This window comes from Varanus komodoensis, unplaced genomic scaffold (assembly GCF_004798865.1).
Source record: "Varanus komodoensis strain SLA01 unplaced genomic scaffold, ASM479886v1 scaffold1, whole genome shotgun sequence".
Classification (NCBI taxonomy): Eukaryota; Metazoa; Chordata; class Lepidosauria; order Squamata; family Varanidae; genus Varanus; species Varanus komodoensis.
In genome coordinates, this window is record NW_025335268.1 from 108056590 (window position 1) to 108082629 (window position 26040).

The 26040-nt window shown below is 42.6% G+C and overlaps 1 protein-coding gene across 1 annotated transcript in view; it reads left to right on the forward strand.

The window, feature by feature from the left end:
- Window positions 1–469: 469 nt before the first annotated feature.
- Window positions 470–26040, forward strand: part of GRK5 (G protein-coupled receptor kinase 5) — a 197748-nt gene continuing 172177 nt past the window's right edge. Inside the window, exon 1 of the mRNA XM_044439879.1 lies at window positions 470–808. Within this exon, the coding sequence (XP_044295814.1) occupies window positions 757–808 (52 nt within the window). The 5' untranslated portion in view covers window positions 470–756. The remainder of the gene's footprint in view (window positions 809–26040) is intronic.

The window sequence follows — 26040 nt, forward strand, 5'->3', positions numbered from 1 at the left end:
TCCAGAATCGGAGATACTGTAACAAAGACTTGCATCAGAGACTTTCTTAATGAAAGCAAGGTAGCCCACCAACAAACCTGTCCTGCAATCGATATTTAAAGATTTTGCCTCCTGAAATCAATGCGGATTTTTCTAAATAAACAAAATGTGTTAAATGTGTATGTGTGTTAAATTCATTAATACACCATGCAATTGTTCGCTCCCTTGCGCTGGTTCGCGTTTCTTTTCCAAACGGCACAAGGCAGCTGCAAAAACTGTGAGCGCGCGCGCGCGCGCGCGCGCCTGCGGGAAACGCAGAGCCCGGCGCCAATTCCCCCCCCGTACATGAAAGACTACATTTCCCGACAAGCTCAGTCTACAAGCGCTAAGGAACGAGGCAGCTGTTGAGCATGGCGCCTGCGCAATGCTGCGGAACCAGCCCCGTAGTACCACACCCCCAGGGAGGGAAGGAGGCAGAAGCATCTGAAACCTTAAACCATCAGAGGAGGGAAGAGAGGGTGGCTTTCCTTCCCCCTTCCTCTGTAGGCGCGGAGAATGGAGTAAACGAGATACGTAAGGTTTGGAGGAGGGAAAGCAAGCGAGCAAGCAGTGGCTCTTTCTAGAGGAGGGAACTCGACGGCGGAATCCAGCGAAAGGAAGCGAGATAATGTGCCAGGGACGAGGGGCTGCTGCCGCCTAGTCGCACGCGGAGCGAGAGAGCCGGGAGAGCCTCCTGAAATTGACATCCTCGTTGCAGCGTCCTGACGGAGCTTGTCAATGGAGCTGGAAAACATCGTGGCCAACACGGTCTTGCTCAAAGCCAGGGAAGGTAAGAGGAGAGCGGGGCTGCTGCGCGAACCCGAAGCATCTCTCCCCCCCCCCCCGCCTGTCGCATTTTACCCGTCTGCGAAGCAGTGCCGGGCGGCATAGGGGAGAAGGGTGATGTTGGGGAAATAGGAATGCATCCTCCGTGTACTCTGTGTGTGTGTGGAGCCAGAGCTGTTTCTTTGTGGGAAACCGGCGTTCACAGCGTGCACCTTTTTGAAGGCATTCAGATGCTCGTTCGGCAAGAGGGACTGGGGATTTTCCGTATATCGTTGAGACACTAAAAAGCTACGGCTTTGCTCTCTCTCGCTCCCCCTTCCTTCCTTCCTTCCTTCCCCTGCGGACTTGCCTCTCAAATGTGTGTAATTTCAGCATGTATTGTTTTAAAAGGTCAGCTGCAAATAGCATATTCTTTCACAGCTAGCACACGTAGAAATACTTCGAGCTCCTGAGTGTCTCTGCGCTCTTGATCTGGCTTGACTGACTTGGCTCAGAGGGGTGTGTGCAAAGAGCTGCCCCCCCCCATGAACGTTGAAGTAATATAATCAAAACGTCACCCAGCCTGACAGAGGAGAAGAAGGGGGGGGGAGTTCCAAATGCAGGCAATTACTTGCGCACACTGCATATGAAAAGGGACCCCAGCAGCTGCACGACAAGGCACGGTTAAGAGGAAGGGGTTTTCTTTTTGCCTAAGCCGTGGTGTTGTGCATGTGTGCGTGCGTGCGTGCATGCATCTTGCGGGAAGGGGGTCTGTGGCTTGTAGCGAAAATATACCACCAACAGAATGCTGTGATACTCAGCTTCAGCTGATCAATAGAATTATGGCAACCCCCAGTTTTGCTATTTAAAACAAGCAAAAGCAGCAACAAAGCCATCTCTAGTCAGTGTTAACAAGCTAACATCATCTGGGTAGGGGGAAGTGGCTTTCAGTTCTTGAAGGGCTGGCTGTTTTATTCATTCCTGTCTGTCTGATTTTGGTCTCAGCTGAGAGTAAGACAGCCTCTGAGAAGCTATCACTTCTTAAAGGCTCAATTCTGAACGAGGGTTGCAGTATCTGGAGCTTCCATTCACTGCATTTGATGAATGAAAAACCTGTAACCTGAACCAGACTCCTGTAATACCTTTTGGCCATTCTTGAGTTTCACTGATGCACACCTTCCGGGCTGGGTTAATGCAGAGGGAAGTGTGCTTTTTATCTGGTAAAGGTAGTGAGCCATTGCAATTGCTTCCAGCGAAGGCAAGTGAATGCTTGAAGGCATTCATTTCCACTTGCGCCAGATCCCTGGTGCCCTTTAATCTAGTAGTGGGTGCGGTACTTAATATCAGTCTTCTGTTTCCTTACCTCTAGTCCCGCTGTGTAGGTTTTAAAAGCCAACACCACCCATAAGATTATTCCTTAGAAATGCAGCTGATGGTCTCTTGCTTATTTTAAGGTTCTGGTCTGAGTCGCATAAGCAGATGGGAAAGGGTTTGCAGGCAGCCTTAAGTCCCTTTTAAATGTGACATTGTGGCGATTATTTCTGCTCAAACTTCCTATATCAAACCTTACAATCCTCTTGTAAAACTCCTATTGGCATGCCTCGTAGGACTGCTGCCTGAAGAATATTTTGTGTTTGCCCCAGTCAGTTACTCATCCTTGGTGAACATCGTTGTTGTGTAATAATATAGTGATAATTTTGAGGCTAATTCTCATGAGTTTAAAAGACATGGTGTGATCATATTGGGAAAATAAAACACATTTTCTGAGAGGAGAAATAGATAGAAATTGGTATTGTTTACTACAGTGTTGTTACAAGCAAATGTCCTCCCATACTGATAAGAGCTTTCAACCCATTTTTCGTATGGTAGAGGCACTGTTCTTATTTGTGTAGGAAGCAGAATACAGTCTCACCGCTGACTGAATACTAAAAGGAAAAAATGGTCACAGAACATCTGTGATGAGCCATCTAGTGGATGAATTTTGTGCTGCATTTTATGGCTTAAGGAAAACTTTTGAACCTTTCAGCAGGTTAAAAAAAAGGATTTGACATCAGTGCATAATCAGTGTATTCCTTCAAGACTGATGTATGATTTGTTTTTTACTTAGCATCTCCTTTCATCTACAAGTGTAGCTTAAGTGCCCCAGACGATCTTCACAAAGACATTTCTTGTGGTTTCTTTTATTTCCTGTGCACCAGCAAACGTGTGAAGGGAAGCTTGCAAATTTTAAACTGTTTGTTACAGATTCAGGCATCTAATATTTTTTCATATATTCCATGAGTTCCTAAGGTAGGAATGATGATAGACCAGGCACTTGCACATTATTTACACATACTCTTATCTGTGGGTGTGTTTCACACTCCTTTTCCTACTAGAAAAAGATGTCTTTATGTAGTGAAAATGAACTGTCTAAAGTGTTTCAAAGGTGGATTTGGGCTATCCGGTGACTTTTCTAATGGGTTTCAGAGATGACATTTCTTTGACTTTTTTACATGTATAATTCCTGCAGAAAGCTTCGGGCCCCTGAAATCAGTGTCTTTAATCGCTTGATCTTAAGGGACAAGTTTAGACAGGACAAAGACTGGAGCATACTAGGAGTTGTAGGCTTTCTCTCTCTCTCTGAACTTACACAGGGCTGCATCCTTAATGTGTGAGAAAATAAAAGTAGAAAAGGTAGATGGCCAGCTACCAGGAGTGAATGAAGTGGAATACTGAAATATTTAGTCGTGTTCATTTCACTGAGGTGCTTTAAATGGTTCTAGTGCCATTTTTCCTAGTTGTACAAAGTTATCTTAAATGCAAATGCAAACATGTTTTTTCTGTATCAAGAACATCTTAGTCCATATTTGTTCAAAGGATTTTCCGGAACATTAAGCTGCAAGAGGTTCCTTTTCATCTACTGGCTGTTTTCCTTACCAAAAATCAAGTGTCGATGCAGGATTATTTTGGAGAATCGGCATTTGCAGAATTCTTATGGTGGGTCTCCACTGAGTTCCCCAACAGATAGACACTAGAATGTGTCTGGCAGTTGAAGACAATTGTAGTGCAGCACAAGCTGGTCTTTGCCCATCATACCGTATCTTCTTATGGGTGTTTTGATAGCCAAAGCAAAGATGGGAGATGCATTAAGGCAGATTCTCTCTGAATACCACCTTAATATTCTAAAACTCTAGTCAATATTTACCCATAAAAATTGGCTTTATTCCTACTGTTACATATAATTTGTGAATGCTATTTATTTGTGAAAGTTTCACGCATAAAATATATTTTAAGATGGCTGTTTTAAGATCAGTTCACAGTTATGCTTTTACTATAAGTCGAATTGTTGCAAAGGTGGGCAACAAGGCCAGTACTGCGTTTTCTGTTGTAAGCCAATGTTGATTTACGGTATGTAAACCACAAATAAAAGGAAATGTTTCAAGCACAGAATATCATCACAAAAATATCAGAGATAAACTATAGGTCAGTGACTTAGCACAGAAAGACCCACATTCAGAGTCAGGAAAACCACCTGGCTGAAATTCTTCAACATTTGCTTCCAGTCACTATAGATGAAATTGATCTAAATGGACAGATGGTCTGATTCTGTATAAGGCAACCTTGTATGTAACCTGTGGGCCTATGCAGGTTACACAGGCTGCCGATTGCCACCTGGACCCAATTCAAAGTGCCCATGATGACACACAAAGCCCTAAAGGATTTGGGGCAGGTTATCTGCGGGAGTGCCTGCCTTTCTCCATATGTACCAGCCCTTTCACAGTGGTCTTCATCTGAAGCCCTCCTCTGCACGGCTCCCCCTAGTGAAGTAAGGGGGCAGAGTGCAAGGAGGAAGGCCTTCTTCTGCATAGCACCCCAACGTTGGAATTCAATCCTGTTCAAGGTCCAGTTGCCGCCAACTCTTTTGGCTTTTAGGTGCCAACTAAAAACCTATTTGTTAGCAATTATTTTAACAGTGAATGTTTTGGTATTAATAATGTTTTTATGCTGCTGCCAATGGGACATGATTTTAAAGGAGATATAGTAATTTTAAGGTTAATGGTTTATGCTTTAGTTTTGGATTTTATATATGCATATAGTATTTAGTCTTTATTAATTCTATTCTTTGCCTATTCTGATTTTAATTATTTTAACTTACTGATTTTATTGTTGTTGTTATTACCCTAGCCCTAAACTAACCGCAAACACGAAACAAAAAACAAAACACCAGATTGTTTGCTGTGGGACAGTAAAAGTCTCTTGCTTATTTTTCAGTATCTGGAACATCAATGATCCATATTTTAGGGGAAGCACCTGTATTGTGAACTTCAGTTATTTTATCTTTTTGGTATATAAATTCACAGTGCTATGGAATTAACTTTTCATAAGTAACTTAGAATGGCTACAACACAATGCACTAAAACAATTCAAATATCTGAAAGAACTCAGACAAACAGTAGTAGTCGTGTATGTAGAATAAACCAAGTTATGTCATGACATTTTGGAAAGCATTTTGGAAAGACCCTGCCCAGACAGTTAAGATAACAGCATGGCGTAGAGGCCTTGATGTTTCAGAAACGAGAGATAAGCTAAAAATATTATCAGTTGGGCACTAGAGTAGAAGATTAATGGAATAAAGAGAAATGTGTTTCTTTTCAACTTGACTTGATCTGGAAGCAAAATATTTTGCAGAAAATTCTTCATATAGTTGTCAAGTCAATAAGCCTACTTACGTTATCACTTGTGCAAGTGATCTCATTTACACAGGTTGGCCAGAACAGAGTTTTTGATTCCCTCTGATTTGGATGTGATTCTTTATTTGCTTAAATAATGTTCACAATCAATGAGGTTTGCAATTCCAAAATCAATAAAGAAATTAATCATATATGCAATTTTGTTCAAATATTGTTATAACAAGCAGGCAGAAAAATCAGTTCAGTTGCATTATCAAAGCCACATATGATCCCATAATTAAATAACAGGAATAATAACTGAGCAGTATTTATTTTGAATCCACTTGCATATCTGTGCCTCTTGAGTTTGCATGCGGTCCTTTGTTTCCTCCACTCCCAATCACTGGCATGATTCTTTTGTGCCCAAAAGAGATTTGCAGTTCCTTCCACAAACCTTTCTGTGTTAAAGATGAACATATGATTGATCCTGGAAAGTTTACACAGGTAATGCATTTGGCCACAGTCATTCAGTGTATTTGCAGGTGGGTTCACTTCAAATAGTCATTGCAGGAATGTCTACTCCAGTTCTAGCAGGTCTTGGAGGCAATTCACGGGGCAACTTTTGATGCAGGAGCATTGTAGTTAGTGACTTTTGACCACAACTGTAACTGGATAAAATGTTGTGTGGTCACTACCCAGGATACAAAGAGCAAAAGCAATTACATCACTCATGCACCTGAAGCACCTGAGGTGCCTAAACAGCAGTGTCTGCTGCAAACTGCTGTTCCTTAAGCAGCTAATTCGATAAGCTGGGCCCACATGCCTGTGTGAAGTGGCTGGCCTTCTTCACAAGAGTCCTTTGTAGAAGGTGGTTTTTTGGATGATGAGCTGGATCGAACATTCAGTGTAACTAGTGCGAGATAAAAGTGTCTTCTGTTCAATCCAGTTAGTACCATGGGCAGGAATATATACTTCGACAGTCCCTCCTTTGGTTGTGCCGACATGATATTTTTATTTATTTTTATTTATTTTCCATTTATATCCTGCCTTTTTCCTACAAAGGGCTCAAGGCAGCTTACATCATTGTCCTCCTCCATCTTATCCCCACAACAACCCTGTGAGGTAGGTTGGGCTGAGAGTCTGTGAGTGGCCCAAAGTCACCCAGTTGGCTCCATGGCTGAGCGGGGACTAGAACCCAGGTCGCCTGAGCCCCAGTCCCATGCTCTTAACCACTACACCACACTGGCTCTCAATGATAGAAGCTGTTGCTGGTGTTTCTTGCACCCGGCCAGTGTGCAGGAACTAGCTAGCTGAACCATCCTGCGTTCTTCAGCCACACCTTCCTACTGCAGTGAGTATAAGATGCTGCGATTCTTGGTAGATATGAACGGACTAGTTCTAGTGGAATGGCGCTGGGTTTCCTCTAAGAGACTAGAGAGAAGGTAGCACCCCCCTCCCCTCCGCTTAGTTTACTGGTCCAGTGTATCACTTGATGTGTTGGGGACTGTGGGGCAGCTTCTCTTTCAAACAAACTTACATGTGCGGTAAATGAACATACCTACATGTGCTACACCACAAAGAGAAATCCTGTCATTAACTGCTGTGATAAAAAGATGCCTATATTTGTTTTTAGTATATGCAAAGGCTTAACCATTAATTATCCAGTATTTGATCAATCACCTTGTCTGGACTCCAGTTTTCTAATGTAATATTTCTGCAATCTCTTGCATATCCGCCTCTCTTGCTTTTTAAACTCTTGCTTTTTTAATAAGCAGTATTAAATTTGTACATACACAACTAAATCATTTCCAGTTGGCTTCAGCAAAGCAGTCTTCAAAGTTTATTCGCCTAACATGGAATCATTTGGATGTTTTGTACTGCAACTTCCATTACCCTTGGCCGATGTTCACACTGGCAGGTGCTGATGGAGAACATGGGCTTGAGAGAGCCTGGTGCCATTTTATGTATATTAGTGTTTAAGGTACCACAAGGGTCTTTGCTGAAATGTAGTCACCCTTCCATTTTCTTAAGCAGAACAATCTAATTTCGGGGGTTCATCTGGCATGAGTTCAATCTGTCTGTTGAGCCACACACAGAGAATATCCCATCCAGAGACCTTATCATCTGTTGAAAGGTATTGGCACCTCACCCTGGCTAACAGGCTGTGTGAGAACAAGATTCAATGTTTTGTGTGGGAACAGGATGTAGTTGTGGTCAGATTCAAAGGCTGCTGTCCTATAAAGCTATGAGTGCATATTTTTACATTACTGCCATAGCCGTTTGCACAGCTGAAGAGACTACTGAATTAAACTGAAAATGCAGGAGATTAGATAGTGCTAGAACAAATTCAAAATAAAATATGACAATACTTTCCCTTATCATAAGCAGCATTAGGTATCAACAGTACCACACTCTTCTCTTAAAATAAGTGTGAATAACAACTCCCCTTTCCTCCTGAGCAATGATTTATGTAACAAATGAGCATATAAACCAGGGGTGTTGAATCACTCTCAGCTCCAGGGCTGAACTACATTTCGGAGAACCTCTCAGTGACGAGTGCTGGAATCAGAAGGGTTGGGGCTAAAAATGCCAGCATATTTTGCTTAGAGCTCTTGTTGCCGCAGGAGGCATTTCAATCTTTAAGAAAGGCAAATATTGCACAAAAGCTGAGACCCACCGAATGGTTCATGATCAGGAAAAGGGGATGTGAACATTTGGAGAACTCCGGAAACCTGGCTTGGCTGCCAGGCAGGCCAGTCATAAATAGTGAAATATGAAGAACCTTGAAAATATTGAGCATTTTCATCTTGGGTCCCATCTTCATCCCCACCTTCCACCCCAGGCAAATGGAATTAATCTGATAAAATTTGAGAGCCCTGGAATTGTGCTGGGCAGAGGCAGTCTTAGCTATTGAATGGCCAACTGGGGGCAGGGGTGGGGTGGGGTGGGAGAATTAAATCTCTTTGCTAATAGAATAGCAGCTATAAGAATGAAAAATGGAAGGAATCAAAGCTGCCCACTTTTCAGGGTTTTTTTCTTGTTTTTATTGTGTTAGCATGGGCATCTGGTTGTCCATGCACTATCATTTAAGAATCTCTGGATTGTTACAAGGTATGCTTCAGTCAGTTGCTCCCCTGGCTTATGAGGAACTGTCTGCATTCCAGATATTGTTATTTCATCTAGTTTTATGAACTATGCTTGTTTCAGGGTTTGGGCTTAGATCTACTTTTGGCATGAAGTCCCACCAGTTCTTAACTTTACTGTAGATCTGCACAAAACCATGGTCCTTTTCAGTGTAGCATGCCCTCTGCTGTAGATGTTATATATAGTCTCCTAATTTTGTGGGTGTAGCACTTGCTTCCAAGCAGGCTAAACAGGAACAGCAGCTGAATGGAGATGTGTATCCTCTTAATAGATGTGGTGGTAACTCCTCACTGAATTTTGTTTTATCTGTTTTGCTCACAAACAGAAAGCAAGAAATTAGCCAATAATTCTCACAGCTGTGTGCCCTCCCACCCCAGGAAGTATAAGGGTCTAGTGGGGCATGCACAACTGGAATTAATTAAGCTAATTCTTCTCATTGTGGAACAGTCTTACGGAATACAGTAAGAATGAAAGCTGCTTGGGCCAACGAATATTCAAGTCTTGAGGAATTTTTGTAATTTAACGTCCTTTTCTGAAAAAAATACCAATACTGCAGCCGTGCACTAGGTTAAGAATAAAGCTCCATCAATATGGTCCATTGTCCTGACTTTCCCAAAAGTGCTCAAAAGTGCTGGCATCACTTTGGTCTCATGTAGGAATCTCAGAGCTGGATACATTCTGGCTCCTGTAGTCTGGTTCCACTTCTGTACATGGACATCTAACTGGCAAACACAGGTTTGCTGCTGGAATTAAATCAGAACCTGCACAGGAATCTGTCTGACTCATCTAGCCCAGCATTTTTTCCTTTGACTGGCTCCCCATGATCCTAAAGGCCTTTTCTATCACCTGTTCCTCTGTCGGGGTGAACAATTCATGGCACAGCCAATGCTTTGACCTGCAACTCACAGCACCTCTCAACATTTTCTGTACTGGTTGGAACTGATTGGAGTTGTGGGACAAAACATTTGGAGGGCCACCCTTGTGATTTAAGAGGAGATGTCAGGAGTTTGGAGCTGGAGCCTTCTGCATGCCAAGCATGTGCTCAAACACAGGCTCCTGAATGGTCCCTTACTTGGCTATGGGCCAGTGTGGGAAGGAGCGTAGCTTTTCTGTTGCAAGTCATCCATTTTAAACATCATTGGGAAGGGTCAGACTCTGCAGCTACACCATGAAACGAGGTTAGATGTGGTCGCTCTTCAGGAATGCACAATCCATCCTTGCTTCCCCATTTTCCAATCCAGTCCTTGGTTAAGGAACAAGGGGTCAACTTCATCTTCAATCCACCACCTAGCCAGGAGGGAGCCACAGAAACTGCTTGCAGGCATTTGGAAAGTTAACATAAATACTTGAGGAGGAGTGTTCCAGGAGTGTTTAACACCCCCCTACATAGCCATGTTTAATGTGAGAGGACTAAGGTGGTGTGCAGTTCGTCATATGAAAGTGTCATGAAGTCTCTCCTGCTTGTAACAAATCAAGGGGTACATGTCTGTACTTCATGTGAGTCTCAAAAGCCTGTCTCCCCTGCCCCACATAGATAAACACATAGGCACCCCTACTAATCTTTGGTAGGTTGCAATTGTAGCGTTCACTCTGCACTTGCCAACACTTTCCAAAATGCTGCGCTGGCCACCTTTTTCTCTCATCATCTCTGTGGTGCCCGCAATCCAATGGGATGGCTGAAAGAGCAATCTAGTCTGTTAACCAACTTACCAAGGAGGGAGAAGATGCTCAAGTGGATCCACATTGGGCACTTGTAGGCTACTGTCACATGCCAGTTCCTGGAATCACATGCACACCTCCTCAAATGTTAATGGGCAGGATACTTGGGAGGCAGCTTCCAGTAACCACTAACCTTTTAATCCCTAAGATACCCACTAATGTAGGAAAGGACCTTCAGAAAATTCAGGGAAGACAAAACCTTTTATGATTGAGAAGCAAAGCTCTTTAAAGCCTTAAAAGGAGGGGATTCAGTGCAGTTAGATTCTAATGAAGGCTGGCTCCTTGCCACTGTTACAGAGAAATGCGAGCAGCTTCAATCATGTCAAGTGATGACTCAAGATGGTGGAAAGTAGCAGAGCAATAGGCACCACTTAGGCTTCAGTGTCTCACATCTGCAAGGTGTACTCTTACGGGCTCAAGGCAGAATACCAAGCAAAGCAATCCTCTGAATACCTCCACAATTGATACTAGTGAGGATAACATTGCACCTTGTGAGGCAGGTGCATTGCCTTCTGAAGAAGAGCATCCCATACCTATCACATCTCCAGGCAAACCAATCTTTGCACCAAAAAGGTACATAGCTTGAAGAGCGATGATGGTAAAAATCATCCTCAGGCTCGAGCTAAGGACTGGTAATCTCTAGCCCCACTATAGGAAGTGATTTTATGTTTTGCTTTTATTTGTGCTATGTATGTCAAAACCTAACACACATAAAAGAAAATCAAGGTTTAAACCGCTGTGCTGCTGGGCTGGTTGATCGAAAGGTTGCCGGTTTGAATCTGCGGTTGCCGGTTTGAATCTGCGGTTGCCGGTTTGAATTTGAGTTCCCGTTACTCCGTCCCAGCTCCTGCCAACCTTGCAGTTCGAAAGCATGAAAATGCAAGTAGATAAAAAGGTGCCACTTCGGTGGGAAGGTAACAGCATTCCATGCACTTTGGTGTTTAGTCATGCCGGCCACATGACCGCAGAGACTGTCTGTGGACAAACACTGGCTCCCTCGGCTAGGAAACGGAGATGAGCACCGCCCCCTAGAGTCAGGCATGACTGGACTTAACGTCAAGGGGAACCTTTACCTTTACCTTTTTATGAAAGGGAAGGTGTGGTGTAATGTGCTCTTTAAGCTTTATGGACTACTTGCTAGCACAGGTGAAAAGTAGTTAATCAGACAATTGCCTTTGGCCTGATTGATGTTCCTTCCCTAGACATCCATGTGTGTATTCATGTGTACCTGGGGTGCATGGAATGTAGAATACATAGGATTGTCATATGGGAGGGTCAAGACCACAGAAATGTTGAAGATCAGACAAATAACCACATGCTTGCAAGGCTGGGCCATTTGAAAATCTGTGGCTTGTTTTGTTTTAAATGGCTTTGCATGCATTTAAGGAAAGGTAGTTTTGATGGGCCATTCGCTTTATTTGCCATACTGTTATTATTTTACACCCAATTCCAAATGTTAGGATTCATGTATGCAGTTTAGTAGGTCAGTAGGCCACCTATTCCTTCCATAAGCATTGCATATGTAGTCAATGGCTACAATCTTGAGGACCATTTGAGCATGCTTTGTATTCATGCTTGGAACATGGGCCTTACTTCTGGCTAGAATGCATTTTCCCATACATTTTGCCTTATATGGTTTGCCCTTACAAGAATGCACAGTTGCGTGAAATTGTACTTGTTCTTTACAGCCTGTCATGTGTGGATGACTCTATGGCAGCGCCATCCAGATGAGTTGTACTGAAACTTCACAGCAAAACTGACTTCATACTTTGAAGGGCATTAGCACTGATCTAAGGGATAGCTGGTACTCTTCCAAAATATTTTGTCCAATTTCATTCACTCCCCAGCAATTAACCTGGTTTTGGAAGAACCTTGCTTTCCCTATAATGGCTTGTTCCTACACATTTTCCAGAATTATCTCTACTAGTATGCTTTTAATGTTAATATTTTAAAGGTAAAATTCAACAATGCAAACTCATAAAAAGGAAAGAGAAAACAAATATTTTTTGGAAAGTAGTGTTTACGCGTACATACGCGCGCGTGCACACACACACACACACTGAGGGAGGGAGGGAGATACATGTATCAATTGAAATCTACTGTATATATTTTAATTGTTATTGTTTTAATTTATTGTATATTTTATTAGATGTTGTAAGCCGCCCCGAGGCTTCAGCAAGGGGCGGCATAGAAATGTTTTAATAATAAAAATAAAAATAAAAAATAAATTTATCTACTTATTTTTTCTGCCTCTGCCATCATTTTCTTGGTCAAGAGGAAAACTACAGAATAGTATATGCTTGCATATATTTGGAGCAGCCACTGCTTGAAATTAAAAGAAAAATCGGCTACCATGCACAGATGGCAGAGCTTGAGCAGTTGTAGGGAAACTGGGGCAGAACTCGGCTTTTTCTGGTAGATCCAGATGTGGTGCTTCCCCCGCCCCCCATCAAAAATGTACAGCTAAAACAATCAGCAGGAAACCTATGGCCTTCTCCCATGTTGTTCTGGGAACTTGCCCCAAAATCATAATAGTAATTAAAATATTAACCACGTTGTTTTTGTTCCCAGTTGAATTAATATTTCAAATCGATTGTGTGAATAAATGGACTTTACAGGACTTTATCTTACCCCCCTCTGTCCACCCATGAAAAATGTTTGTGAAGTTGAAATTATATAGGTTCAGTTTGTGTTGGTAAATTATTAATACTGTCTAGTAAAAATGAAGGACTTGCCATGCTGTGGTCATTGAAGCCAGTCTCTCTCCATTCCTTGATCCAAAGGAGAAAAATACTTAGTTTCACTTGCTGAGTATAGATCTTCTTGATCTGCTGTGTGTAATGTAGTGCTTGGATGAAGTTGACTTGGACAGTGGGCTTCTTAACAGCTACATTTCATACCTGATGTCTAAAAGGAAGCCAGCAGTACCATTTTTAAGAATCTGAAGATACGCATTTGGCATGTTTTGTCTCTTCCTGTGAACAGGGCAAATTAACAGAGTTTAAGTGTTTTATGATATCTGATGTTGATTTCTGGTTTGGCGGAACAGTACTCCGTTTGTAATCTCAAGGCTTTGGGTAAGGGTTATAGGGAAGCTGTCCTTGTTAGGGGAATGCTTCCCTCTGTGATTTGCACCATCAGATTCCAGAAGAGTGAAGGCCAGGAGATTAATTCACTTTGGGCAGTTCAGTACTCCCAGTTGCTGCCCATATATTGGACACTGCCTGATATTATGAAGGAAGCCGGAGAACTACTTCACAAGCTGTAGCTCATTCAGTGGAGAGTGAAGAATAGTGGGAAGAAGCACCAGAGGCCAAGTAATACAAACAATGATAATAGTTTTCTGTTTCAGTCATGTGCAATTTAGAGATAGGACTAACTGTCAACATCACCACTTGTTAGCTACAATACTGACACTCAGCACATAATCTTGGGAATCCTTTTGATTTTCAGTGGAACTTTATAATTACACAGCCACTTTTAAAATACAACCTGCACTGGTAATGGAATCCCAGAAAAACAAAGAAGAAAAAGGTCTTGCCAGCTCGAGGAGAAAAAAGTGTTTTTTTGTTTTTGTTTTTAATGGACATACCACACTGGAGCACTCCAGCTGTTCTGAACATGATGGCGCATCATGTTAATCCTCAGTAAGGCAGGAAGGAGGTAGGAAGGATTGGGTAGACATACTATGGCACATTTATACCAATTTCCAGTTCACTACTCTGGCTTCCTGTTAGGCAAGCAGGGCCCCAACTCACTGCTCCTCTGGTCACAAGTGTGTTGCCCAGTTCTTTTGGCTGACCCGCTGAGCTTAAGGGAGAAGAAAAGAGAAAGCAAGCAAGCAAAGGAGGACTGGACAGCCTTTCCTTTGGATCACCAGGACAAGGTTGCGCCAAGGGCAGCTGGAGTGATAACCAAAGCTGGCTCACTGATATACCAAATGGCTTCTCACACTCGTAACATGCCCAATGGAAAAGGAGGCTACGACTTGTAGATGCAAAGACCTCCAAAAGTGAGAAGGGGACTCAGAAGTCACTTTCCTGGGGTCCTGCTGTAGATGTTCTTGCAGACTGTGCTGGGATGGGTTGGAGGTCCTGAAATACTGAAGGCTTGGAAACTTGAGACTGAATAGGAAATACATTAGGGGAGCCAAGGAAATAGTTCTGGGTCCAGTTGATACAGAACAAGCAAAAGAAGAGAGAGGAACCTTGACCACGGTCAGAAGGTGATTTTCAATAGGATGGACCCAAATCCAGTCAACCAATCCTTCTTGGTGATTGCAGTTCTTTAATAGGTGAAACTTCTGGCCAAAACGCTTAATACCAGTTTCAGGTAACTGCCTGAGGATGCAACTGCGTGGATCTGAATATATTCAGGTTTGCTTCCTGATTGCTATGCCTTAACTAATCCTGTGGCATTTGATTCAGTGCTGTTCAAATGAGTTTGTGTTGTGAACGTCTTCCTGAATACGTGACCAGAGACAGGTGCTCATTGGCAAGATCACATGAGAAAATAACTCCTTCAGCCCATATGCTGCCTTCTAGGTTCCTCTTGGTATCAAGGGCCCACCTGGGCTTCTTAGAGTGACGTGTTGAGGCATGTGAATACTGGGATTAAATGGCTCTTCTGTTGTACCAAACAGATTGCCAGCACATCACTGGGAGAAAATGAGTTTGTCATAAATTTGGGGTCAAGCATGCACTGTGACAGCTATGTTCTTGGCACAGATGTATAAGCAACAGCTGCCCCACGGGTCTCAGCCTTTTCACAAGAGGACTTTCACAAGCGCTCTGTTTCTTACTCTCTCCTAGGATTGCTCAGGAATCTGTGTTTGACCTTCCATTCTCTCTCTGTACAATGACTCATGAAAATCCTTTATCCCATACCTGTTACAAGATTGTAACCATTTTGAAGATGACTTAAGTGTAGTATTGCCAGCTGCCCCTGCAGAATATGGCCTGATCTGTTGCTCTATGGATCAATCTGTGGAACTGGAGAGGTGAAAGTTTCACAAGGCAAAATAAAGCATTGTCGCCTGCTAATGCCTCCGTACAAGATAGTGAGAAAGGACCAGTAAAAACATTGCCAGCTCTAAGAGAGAACTGCAAAAGAGAAAAAGAAAAAAGTTCCTGTTTCAGCAGTTGTATAGGTAAGTCAACCAGATCCAATCTGGTGCTCTCCAGAGGTTCTGAATTTTAATTTCTCCTGCAGCAGGTCAGGAATGCTGAGAATCATAGTCCAAAACATCTCAGGGCACCAGGTTGGAGAAGATTGCCATAAGCTCAGAGAAATTTAATCCCTGGTGCCAGACAGATGGCAACCAAAAGCAACAGAAAGTCTTATGGTGCCTTCGTAATTATGCGTTATGGTGTTTTAACGTGGCAATGGCAACTGTATCCTTTCTTCAGAATATGTTTCTTCTTGTACTGCAGTCCACGGATATGTGGGAAAACTTTGCACATAGATTTCTACGTCCAGTGGTTTCCTTAGGTTCTGGGACCCCTGACTGACTGTTTAGCATCCGGGGAACCATATCTGCTCAGAAGTTTGTGTAGGCATATTTCCTGTCCTCAGATATCCATGTGGGGCAAAGGGTAGGTCTGGAGGGACCATGCGTCAGCCTGGGAGGCAGTTTACAAGTTCCAAAGTCCCCTTTTTACCAATTCACACAAATTGAAGAAGGTTTCAGATCACAGTGAAATCCATCTTGTACTTTCAAAGTTTTTTTTAGAAAAGGAAAAAGGCTAACTTTTTCCACTGGTCTCAAAGCAAGATTTGCTGCAAAGAAGTTTCACATGAATATCGTCACACGAACTGGACCCCACTCTGGAAGCATGGCAAGGTTGAGGAGCTTGCTAAGAAAGTAATTTCAAAGAACTCAAGAAGTTACTATGTACATTTCATGGTTTGCCTTTTAATTGTAAAACCATTTCCCTGCATAAAGGACTGTTATTCAACACCACATCACTTCCCTCCTCAATTCTGGTCATTGAGAAATGGGCAATAGCTCTGCTGTACTGATCAGGGATGTTGTAATTCCAGCCTGCTCCAGCCTGGATCCCTCCAGATACGATGGACTACAACTCCCATCATTCCTGCCAGCATGGCCATCATTTGGAGATGGTATGTGCTGTAGTGCAACACATCAGGAGGAAACCAGGTTGTGGGAAATTGCTGTTCAACGCTGAAAGATGGAGATGTGCTTCTTACCAAATTACTGGGAAAAACTACTGCTTCTTTCCCTCATCTCTGGAAGAGCAAGTTCTAACCACGCACACACAAAACAGACAGTAATGGCCTAAGGCAGCTAATGCACTAAATGGGCACTTGGTGGCAGGCCTAGACTCCAACCCTATTTGTATCTTCTTCTCCACACATTTAGTCAAATGTTTGCAGTGGGATCATGCCAGCCATCCCGTCCCCTCTGTGCATTTGCTGGCTACACACCGTAGACCAAGAACGAGAATGTCACCTATGCGCTTCTAACTGCATGTGCGGAGGCCCTTGTGCCTGGCCAGGAGCCACATCTCGCTTTTCCAGCCTAACACACCATGTGATTCCATTTCCCCCTCCCCATATTAAAAGCTGTGGAAGAGAAGAGAAGAGAAGAAGAGAAGAGAAGGTGACGACGGGACTATCTTTGGGCAGCTCAAGCTAGAATTTCTTTGAAATGTGAGTCAAGCCGGATGTAGTGAGCTGCTGCCTGGCTACTCCTCTGCAGTGCGTTAGGGAGAGCTAATGGTTGCTGCTCGGATAAATAAATCCACACCACAGTGGCTTTGCTACCTCATCTGTTCCTCCAAGTGCACCCAGAACATGGATGAAAAACTGAAGATAAAAGCTCTCATGTTGCAAAGCATATGTTGTTTGAATGTTCTCGCAATCTTTCTTTTTTTAAAACTCTGTTGCGATGTTCCTCAGAATTCAATGTATACATCAGGGATGGAATTGGAAAACAGATTTTTGTATCCAGAAAAAAATAATCCTGGAGAAGGAGCAGCCATGATTCAGAAGTTAATGAAACTTTTTTTTAATTGTCGTCACCTTTTGGATTCAAAATAAGAGCTTCACTAAATGCCATAATGGATCACACTGGCAGTCCCCCAAAACTTTTGGGTAGATGGGCACAGTTAAATTTTGAGAGTGCTATGCCTGCAAGCACTCACACAAAATGACCACCTCAGGGGAGACTTGCCCAGTTGCAGAATGGTTAGCATGGTGGGGTGACCGGTCCCAAAATACCCATTTGCTGAAGGGAAACTGGGGAAGCCAAAATGAAAATAACATGCCCAAGAACGTAAATGCAGGGCAGAGCTCTGGGCTAGCTCTGAGGTCCTAGAGATGAAACCACTCTCCTGAACCTGCAGTCTGATATTTTCACAGGGGCCAGAAAAATGGCAGGCGGCTGCAGTTGGAAACTGTTCTCATTATCTGAGGCTTTAGACAAGGTTGGACCACAAAGAGCATCAAGCATCAGCAGTTAGATGGTGTCACACCTGCAAGGAATTGGTGCTGACCAGACCTATGTGCTTCTCCTAGTAGCATTTGCCACCCACTTGATTTCTCTGAGACAAATTTCCACAACAACCAAGAAGAGGTATATAGTGAGTGGTTGTAAGCTTTGCTGCAGCTGCTATACCCTGTAGTTGCTACCAAGCAAGAAATAAGGAAGGGAGGGAGGAGAAAAAGATACAGGGATATAGAAGGGACCTAAGATGGGCAGGTCTGCCTCCTGGCACTGTATGGGAACTCCAAATGGTGTATTAGCTGGTAAATAAATTAGTTAAATTGCCAACACTTTTGTGGAGCTTGAATTCAGTAGCCAAGGTTCAATCAGTAATTTGCTTCCCTCCCTCCCTCCCTCCCTTCCTTGCATCAGTTGTGTACATACCTTTCCTCCTCTTGCACCTTCTCTTCATCTGCAGTTCGTGTGCTTCAGCAAGTATGGTCCCAGTAGTGTAGCCATCAACTCCTAGGTGTGCATTTGAATGGCTTTGCCAGCATCTCTACCCCATTTCCTGACCTCCTTGTTAAAGGCTTATCTTGGCATACTCCTGGGTCTGGAGGCCTGTTCTTAAACTAACTGCAGGGCCAACCTATGACCAAAGGAAAAAGTCTTGCTTCATTTTTGTTGCCAAAAAAGGCTTTGGCAGGAGCTGGGGAAGCCTGTTCAGTTAGTATTTCATTTATCTGCAAAAGGGATCCTGCCAAAAATAATGGGTGACATATTTGTCAAGACAAAGTGTGTGCCAAGAGGTTGCTGCAGTTGTTAAAACAAGAATATTATGAATCATATGTGTAAAAGCACAGCTAAGGCAGTTAAAGAAATAAAGAACAGTTTTCCATTAGCAGAAGCCAGTTATTAAAGTTAAGTATTTTGAATATATATCTAGAATAATCAGGAGTGAAATGGTAAAAAACATGATGTCAGCCAAAGTTAACTCCACCTAATGTGTCTGGCTTGGTCTTCAGACTAGCAGCATAGCTAAATGTTATTTTGCTGCATATTTCTCTCAAATATAAAAGCTTTTACATAAGAAACATTCAGACATTTGTCCTTGGCTACTGCACAGTAATAATGTCAATAGTGCCAGTAGCTGCTGTGTGCTAAATTTTGGACTAATATTCTTTGTGAAAGTGGGGGGGGGCATTTTAGAGTGAATACAATAATGCAAGCAAGAGGCCAAAGAATGGTCTCTCTGTTGAATTGAGATAGAGTCTCTGCGGCTGAAGCACCAACAACTGTTGCTAACTTGAGTCACTTTCAAATAAGGCTTTCAATGTTTTGGTGACATGTAGCCTAATAGCTGTTGTGCAATAAAACCTCTGTATCTACCAGCCTTCCAGATGGCATCTGTATTTGGCAGAAAATGTGAAATCTCTCAGTTGGGTGAGTTTGGACCCATCTGTGTTCTCTCAATAAAACATTTCAGGAATATTGTATTTTCCCAAAATTAGGGAGGAACCTAATTTTCTTTAATATGTATTTTCACTAACTCTACTTCACCTAAATTCTTTCTTTATATGAGTTGTTATGTATTTTGACAGGAGATGAGCGATCTGCCCTTCTTCCAATTGACTATTTAACTGGATAATTATCAGTTACAAGTGTATAAGATGTTATCTGTTGCAAGGAAGATTCTATCTCTGGCTTCATTTTCTGTCTTCCTACCATTTAATAGCCCAGAGTTATTATCTACTAATTCTTGTTCATATACTACTGATTCTATTCTCTCTCTATTTCTCTAGGCATCAGGGCGCAATAGTCTATGAAAACTTCTGAACTAGGCTGATTTTTTTTCTCCCCAATAAGGCTTGCTGATGCTGAGCTGTACCATAACCATTTTATATGAATGGGATACAGGAAATACAGTAACAAGCTAATCAAGGCAATAAAATATATAAAAAATAAAATAACTTCAAGGACCCCCACCCCACCCTGTGTGTGTGTGTATCTTATACAAGTCTTTAAAACAAAACACAGGAGATTTTGAATATATTCATAATAAACCCAGGCAACAAACTATTTTGTTATGGCCAAAACCAAGGAAGGGTTTTTAGGATGTTGCAAGATAAGGCTTCATGCACTAATTTGTTCCACTATGAGGCAACAACCACTTTAAAGGCACAAGCTGTTAAGCACAGGGAACCTCCATGCCCTTTCAAAACACAGCCCCTCTAACAGCCCCCCCCCCCCAATGTGTCTATTTAGGCAGCAGAGGAGACAAACAGGGACCCAGGTAGCTGTTCTTCCCTCTCCAACTGCTCCCAAGTAGCCACTGGCAGCCCCACCTGGCATACCTGTTGCAGCACTACTTGGGCACCAACGGAGGCAGACACAGTCCCAGGTAGCTCTTCCTCCAGCTGTTCACCATCCTATATATTTCAGTGCTTGTATAAGCATTATCCCAGGATCCATGGACATGTAATTTGCATACTTACTGTGCATACAAAGTGCTGGAAGAACAGTTTTGCTGTGGAAGGACAGCAAATTCATGGCATCTGACTAAATGCCAACTCATATGTTAACTTAGGACAGATTACTTGCACATGTTCACTGTGAGCAGTGCAGCATTAAAAACAACATTTTCAGAGCAAGATTTCTGTCTGCCAAAACAGCGAGATTCTACTTCAGTAGAAGTTGTGGTGTTTGTCTTTTGCATGTTACAATGATTATACGCATAGCCTCATTTCACAAAAGCCACAAAATGATTAGGAGATGGCAAATTGAATAGATGAGCTGATTCTTAGAGCAATGAACATGAGCATTAGAAACGCAACACTTTTCCAAGCCAGTATGTTACTGTGGATAGGACAAAAATGCCCAGCTGTCTTAAATTTACTAAGTAACTATATCAAAAATTTGACTCCTCAAGCTTTGGGTTTATTTAACTCTGGATACACAGATTGCCTTCTAAATTTTCCAATTAAAGTTGGTATTTGTGGGCCATTTGGGTAACCACACCTTCAGCCCATATCCCACAGCTTTTATTAATGCTTTCTGGGGTTATACCATCTAAAAGAAAGTTTTGTTTTTCTTAACGATTTTACTTTCTGTGTACAATTGTTATAAGAGCTTTCTGACCCACATAATTACAAAGAAGTCACACCTTTTATATTTAGACAATTCTAACTTTTGGCACATATTGCATATACATCTGTTTATTTGTTTACAGAATTTATATGCTGCTCCATATCTAAACTGGTTCTGGAGGATTGAAAAATAAAGGAGAAGGAAACATGCAAAATTTTTGTTTTTTAAAATAGGGTGCCAATAAAAACCATGGCTAGTCAATCAAGGAAGGCTTCTTGGAATGAAGTTTTCAGAAGGTGCCGAAAGCTATGTGTTGTTGGTGCCTGCCTGACCTTTAGTGGCAGAGAGTTCCATTGAAAGGGGGCAACTGAAGATTCTTCTTCAGGTGTACTCCAGTCTGGTGATGGGTTCATGAAAAATCACCAGGAACAGTGACCAGGAAGGTTGACAAGGAAGAAAACATGTTCTTAAGTATCTTGATCTCCAGTTATTTAGTGCCTCACACAGTAGTACCAGAACTTAAAACCTCACCTGGTAGCAAGTAGATAGCCAGCAAAGCTTTAGCAAAGGACTTGCATGTTGAAAAGGGGCAGCTTCTGGGAACAGCTGAGATGCTGCATTCTACACTAGCGCCTCTTTCCAGAGCAGTCCCACTGAAGTAATCCATTCCTGAGGTCATTAGTGCCTCGACCACTGTGGCCAAGTTATCCCTGCCCTGGAGAGGCCATAGATGGTGAGCCAGCCAAGCTGCGAAAGGCATTCTAAGCCCCCATAGTCACTTGAGCCTCCAACATAAGTGATAGAGCCCCAGTCTACATGTGTGAAACTGGTTTTTCAAAGAGAGTGCAACCCTGTTCAGAAAAGGCATTGAGCCTGCCTGCCAGAGTTGGGAACCACAGGGCTTGCGTCTGACTAGGGTTTAGCTTCAGGTTATTGGTGTTCATCCAGCTCATCAGGGTCTAGGGCTTGATCCACAACTTGTACCGATTCAGATGTCACAGGGAGATAGACTTGTGTGTCGAACTAGTAGCACTGGGTCCATATCCCCAGCTGACCACTTCCAGAGCTTCATCTAGATGTGAAACAACACTGGGGACAAGATGGTATTCTGCAAAGCCCCATAGTTCAGTCACCGAGGGGCTTAGGAATAATCAGCCAATGTTACTGACTGAAATCGATTCTGCAGGTAAGACAAGAATGATAACCCAGTGTGTCCAATGCCCAGCCTGTGGAGTTAGTCTAGGAGAATACAGTGATATCAAAAGCCAATGAGAGATCAAGCAGAATTAATAGGGTCATACTCCACAATTCATTTCCCAATAAAGGTCCTCCATCAGCATGACCAAGGCTGATTCAGTTGTGCATCCATATAGAAAACCAGACTAGAATGGGTCAAAACACTCAAGATTGCTTGAAGTGGCTTCACAGCTCCTTCCTAGCAAAGTAGAGAGTAGCTGCCAAATACCACTGGGTCCAGAACAGGTTCCATAAGGACACCAGGAGCCACCACTTTGCACAAAGATGCATTTACTGCTCCAAGAACTATCTGGTCATACCCCTTCCCCTACTGTCTTTATTAGCTAGGAGGGGTTAGCTTCAAGAGGGCATGTCATGGGTTGTTGCAAGCACTTTTGTCACAATCACCAAGCTGCAGCAACTGATTCCCCTCTTTTTACTACTTTGAAATGCAAGGGTTTTTAAAGGGGGTATTTCAAGAATTGTTCCCCAATATTGTTTTCTAAAGAGTTTGGAAACCTTTCACTCTGCCTAGTTCAACAGTACTACAGGTTTTACTGGTATTTCAGTTCCCCTTTAACTCTTAGGTCTGTGCCAGATACATAGCTGTTCTAAATAAACTAAATAAACTGGCCAGAGTCCTCATACCAGCTTCAGTGGAAACATAGCAAAATATATACCTTCTGAGGAGCAGCTGACTTCTAAAGTACAGTGCAAGATAGATTCAAAGTGTTCTTGAACTATTACAAACATTCAGATTTGTCTTGAGGTTGTACCACTTACTGAAACCTGACTTATTTTTCTTGTATTTTAACTCAGTCTTATGCATGCTTGCTCAGAAGTAAATTCTACTGGCTTCACTAGGACCTACTTCTAGTAAATGTGCAGAAAGATGCACATGAAATCATTTGCAGTCCCACTTACCTTGGTAAAACAACCCTCCTTCAATTGCATCTTTTTCAAACAGGTGAATTAACATGAGATAACTGTTAAAAGCAAGAATTAAATCTCAAGCAGTGCACTGATCAAATCAAAGTGGTTGATCTCTGTAGAGACTCATTCCAGACATACGAGAGTAGCTTTGATTTTGTGTTTGAAGAAGAACTTTGAAAAAATTATTTCCTACTTAGCATCCAGAGCAGCTGTGCAAGGAGATAATTAGTCAAACTACTCTTTCCTCTTAAGTACTTTGCAGGATTCTTCTTGTAACTTGCTATTTAAAAAGGTACCTGTTTAGGAGCATGTGAATTTAAGTACATTTTAAGGAATGCATAATTTTGCTATGATGACTTGTAAGCCATTCCACATAGGCACATATCCAAGGATAGTCCAAAAAGGCAGGCAGCTGAGCTGACCCATTATATTATATATAATTTCATAAAGCCCCAAAAGCAGTACTTCACATAGTACCCATTTATCAGAATCAGCCAAAAGGAGTGTCATACCTATGTTTTCCTACACCATTATGCTAGTGCCAAACATTTCGTCCCAAGACAGGCTCTGTGCTTCATTCCTTCCACCCTGTCTGGTCAGTGCTGACATGCAATCCAGATCAAAGCTTGTAAAGATGGAGCAGGTCAAACACAGAAGCTATCTACAGGGCAGAACACTTCAGGTGACTCAAGAACATGCACCAAACAGGTGTCCTATCCCCAGATCATGACCCACTAGTAATCTTGCTTAGAAATTAATAAAGATGCTGTGGGCTTGAGGGCACAGACTGAGCAGGTTTGCCTAATATACCACGTCACCTTGTACATAAGCTGCACAATGTGGGTCGCATCACAATCCATGGTGCACAGTTCACAGTTGCGTGGCTTGGGTCGTGTAACAGTCCGTGGTGCCTAGTCCATCAAATTCACCATGAGCTGTCTCTCAGCAGAACGACCTGATCTTTCAGTGCCTGGTCCTGCTAGCCTTATTCATTTGCTGCTTCAAACAATACATGTACAAGCCTGGTGTCTCAAATGTGCAGCTGGATTTTTCTTTTGATTTTGCATCTCTATAGCAGCAGCGTTGCGAAAAGAAGCTATGGAAATGTTGGGGAGGGCATTTCCTCGTTCTACAGTAGCTAGAGGGTTGGCAAAGCACTGAAAAGGTGAAGGGCACTGACAAGTGTCCATTAAGCATTTAAAATCAACATGGCCAAGACAGAGGTATTGTTCCCTCCCTGTTTTGGTGCTCTTACTTTTGCTATTTTTATCCCCTTTTCAGTACTTTTCAATTGACAACTCTGCAATTGGTCCCTAGCACTCTGTGCAAATTGGCCTATAGGCAGCGTCAACTTGTGAATTTCCATTTATATTACCTCCTCTTCCTCCTCTTAATAGTTGAAACTTACAAAAATACTGAAAGAACGTATTTGTGCACTTGCAATAACATGTACAAATACATTTGAGAAACTTCGAGGGACTGAAAACTGACATATCAAAAAGAGTGGTGAACTAGTGACTGGGCATTGTTGGAGGGATTGTCACGGGTGGAGCCAAGGTTTTTTGCTGAAATTTTAAAGGGTTTTTGCTGCTCCTGCTGACGGGCTTGTTAGCATATCCCAACAACCCAGAATGAGATTGCTGCTCTGGGTTCATATTATACAACAACTAGAAGAAGCCATGGGTAGTTAGGGTGACTTGGAAGCAGTAAGGCTTGGATGGGTTATTGCGTTGTATGAACCAGGTCACTAGTTCACTGAGTGGGTGATATGTGGATTGCTTCAGTTTCCTTATTGGTTCTATTATCAGTGGCTTTGATGATGAACCAGATCTCCTGGTTCCAAAGGGCTGGTGATGGTGGTTTTTGAGATGCCTTGAAAAGTAAAGTGAAATTACTTACTGAACATCATCACGCAGCTGATGCTGTGTCAGCAATCTGATGCATTGTCCACCACAGCGGAAAAAGCATGCCATCTATAGAGAACATTCGCTGAGAGCGACAGCATATGAAGCTCTGAGAAATTTCCCGTGTGTGCTTCTGCCACCATGTTTACAGTTCAAGCCCAGAAACCTGACACCACCCATTTATTTTAAGTCATTGAATGGTTTCCAGCTAACATTAATAGAAGACAGTACCTGCCATTTACTGTGTTAACACAGTTCCTGATGGGATGAAAGAGTTAACCAGCTTTGTGGAAAATGCAGGCACAGTAGGTGCATTTCAGCAATGACTCACTGTAGCTCAATGTTTCATGCTACTGGGAAGGTCATTGAAGGCCGCAAGTCCTCTACTCTGGCTGCTTACTACTGAAGTGGGGATTCCTACTGATTATGGAAGGGAAAATAGGCATCAAATGATCTTCTAAAAAAGTCAGTAGTGCAGTAAATAAACCTGACCTGTTTCCAGTAGAAATACTGATGAACGGGTGTCTCTTTGAGACGAAATGGGATGCAGAAGTAATCTATGATTGAATGGTTAAGGCATGTTTTCCCAAGCTTTGTAAAATTATACTCAGCTTGTAAATTTGATAGATCTTCAGCCCCTCCCTTTAACCTAGAAATCTCTTAGCACTGATGTCTCTGATACAGCTTTCCTCCTACCACTTTAGCCCTGATTCCTTCCAGCACAATCCACAAACAAAGTAGGAGCTAAAAGTGTATGCAGCCAAGCGGAATGGCTGAAGTTGAGAAAAACCATGGCGGTGGGGGTGGGGGGGTGTCTGTCTGTCTGTCTGTGCACAAACAGTACATTAATCCTGTTTACAACAGAAATGGTTGTTTGTGGACCACTGGTAGTCTGTGCCCTTCGTTCAGGTGGTCTGTGGAAAGTATGCAGAACAGTCAAGAAGGTATCTGACTGGATTTGGCTGACTTACTTGCTTTACCAGCAACGGATATCAAGGGCATTTCAAGAGCCAGATTGTGGAACAGACTAAGAGGGCCCTAAGCTAGGGCCTGTGCTTTTCCAGTCCAACACTGGTGCAGCCTGCTCATTGCTCCCTAAACATGTAATAGTTCAAAGCAAGACTACAGTTTTAAATGT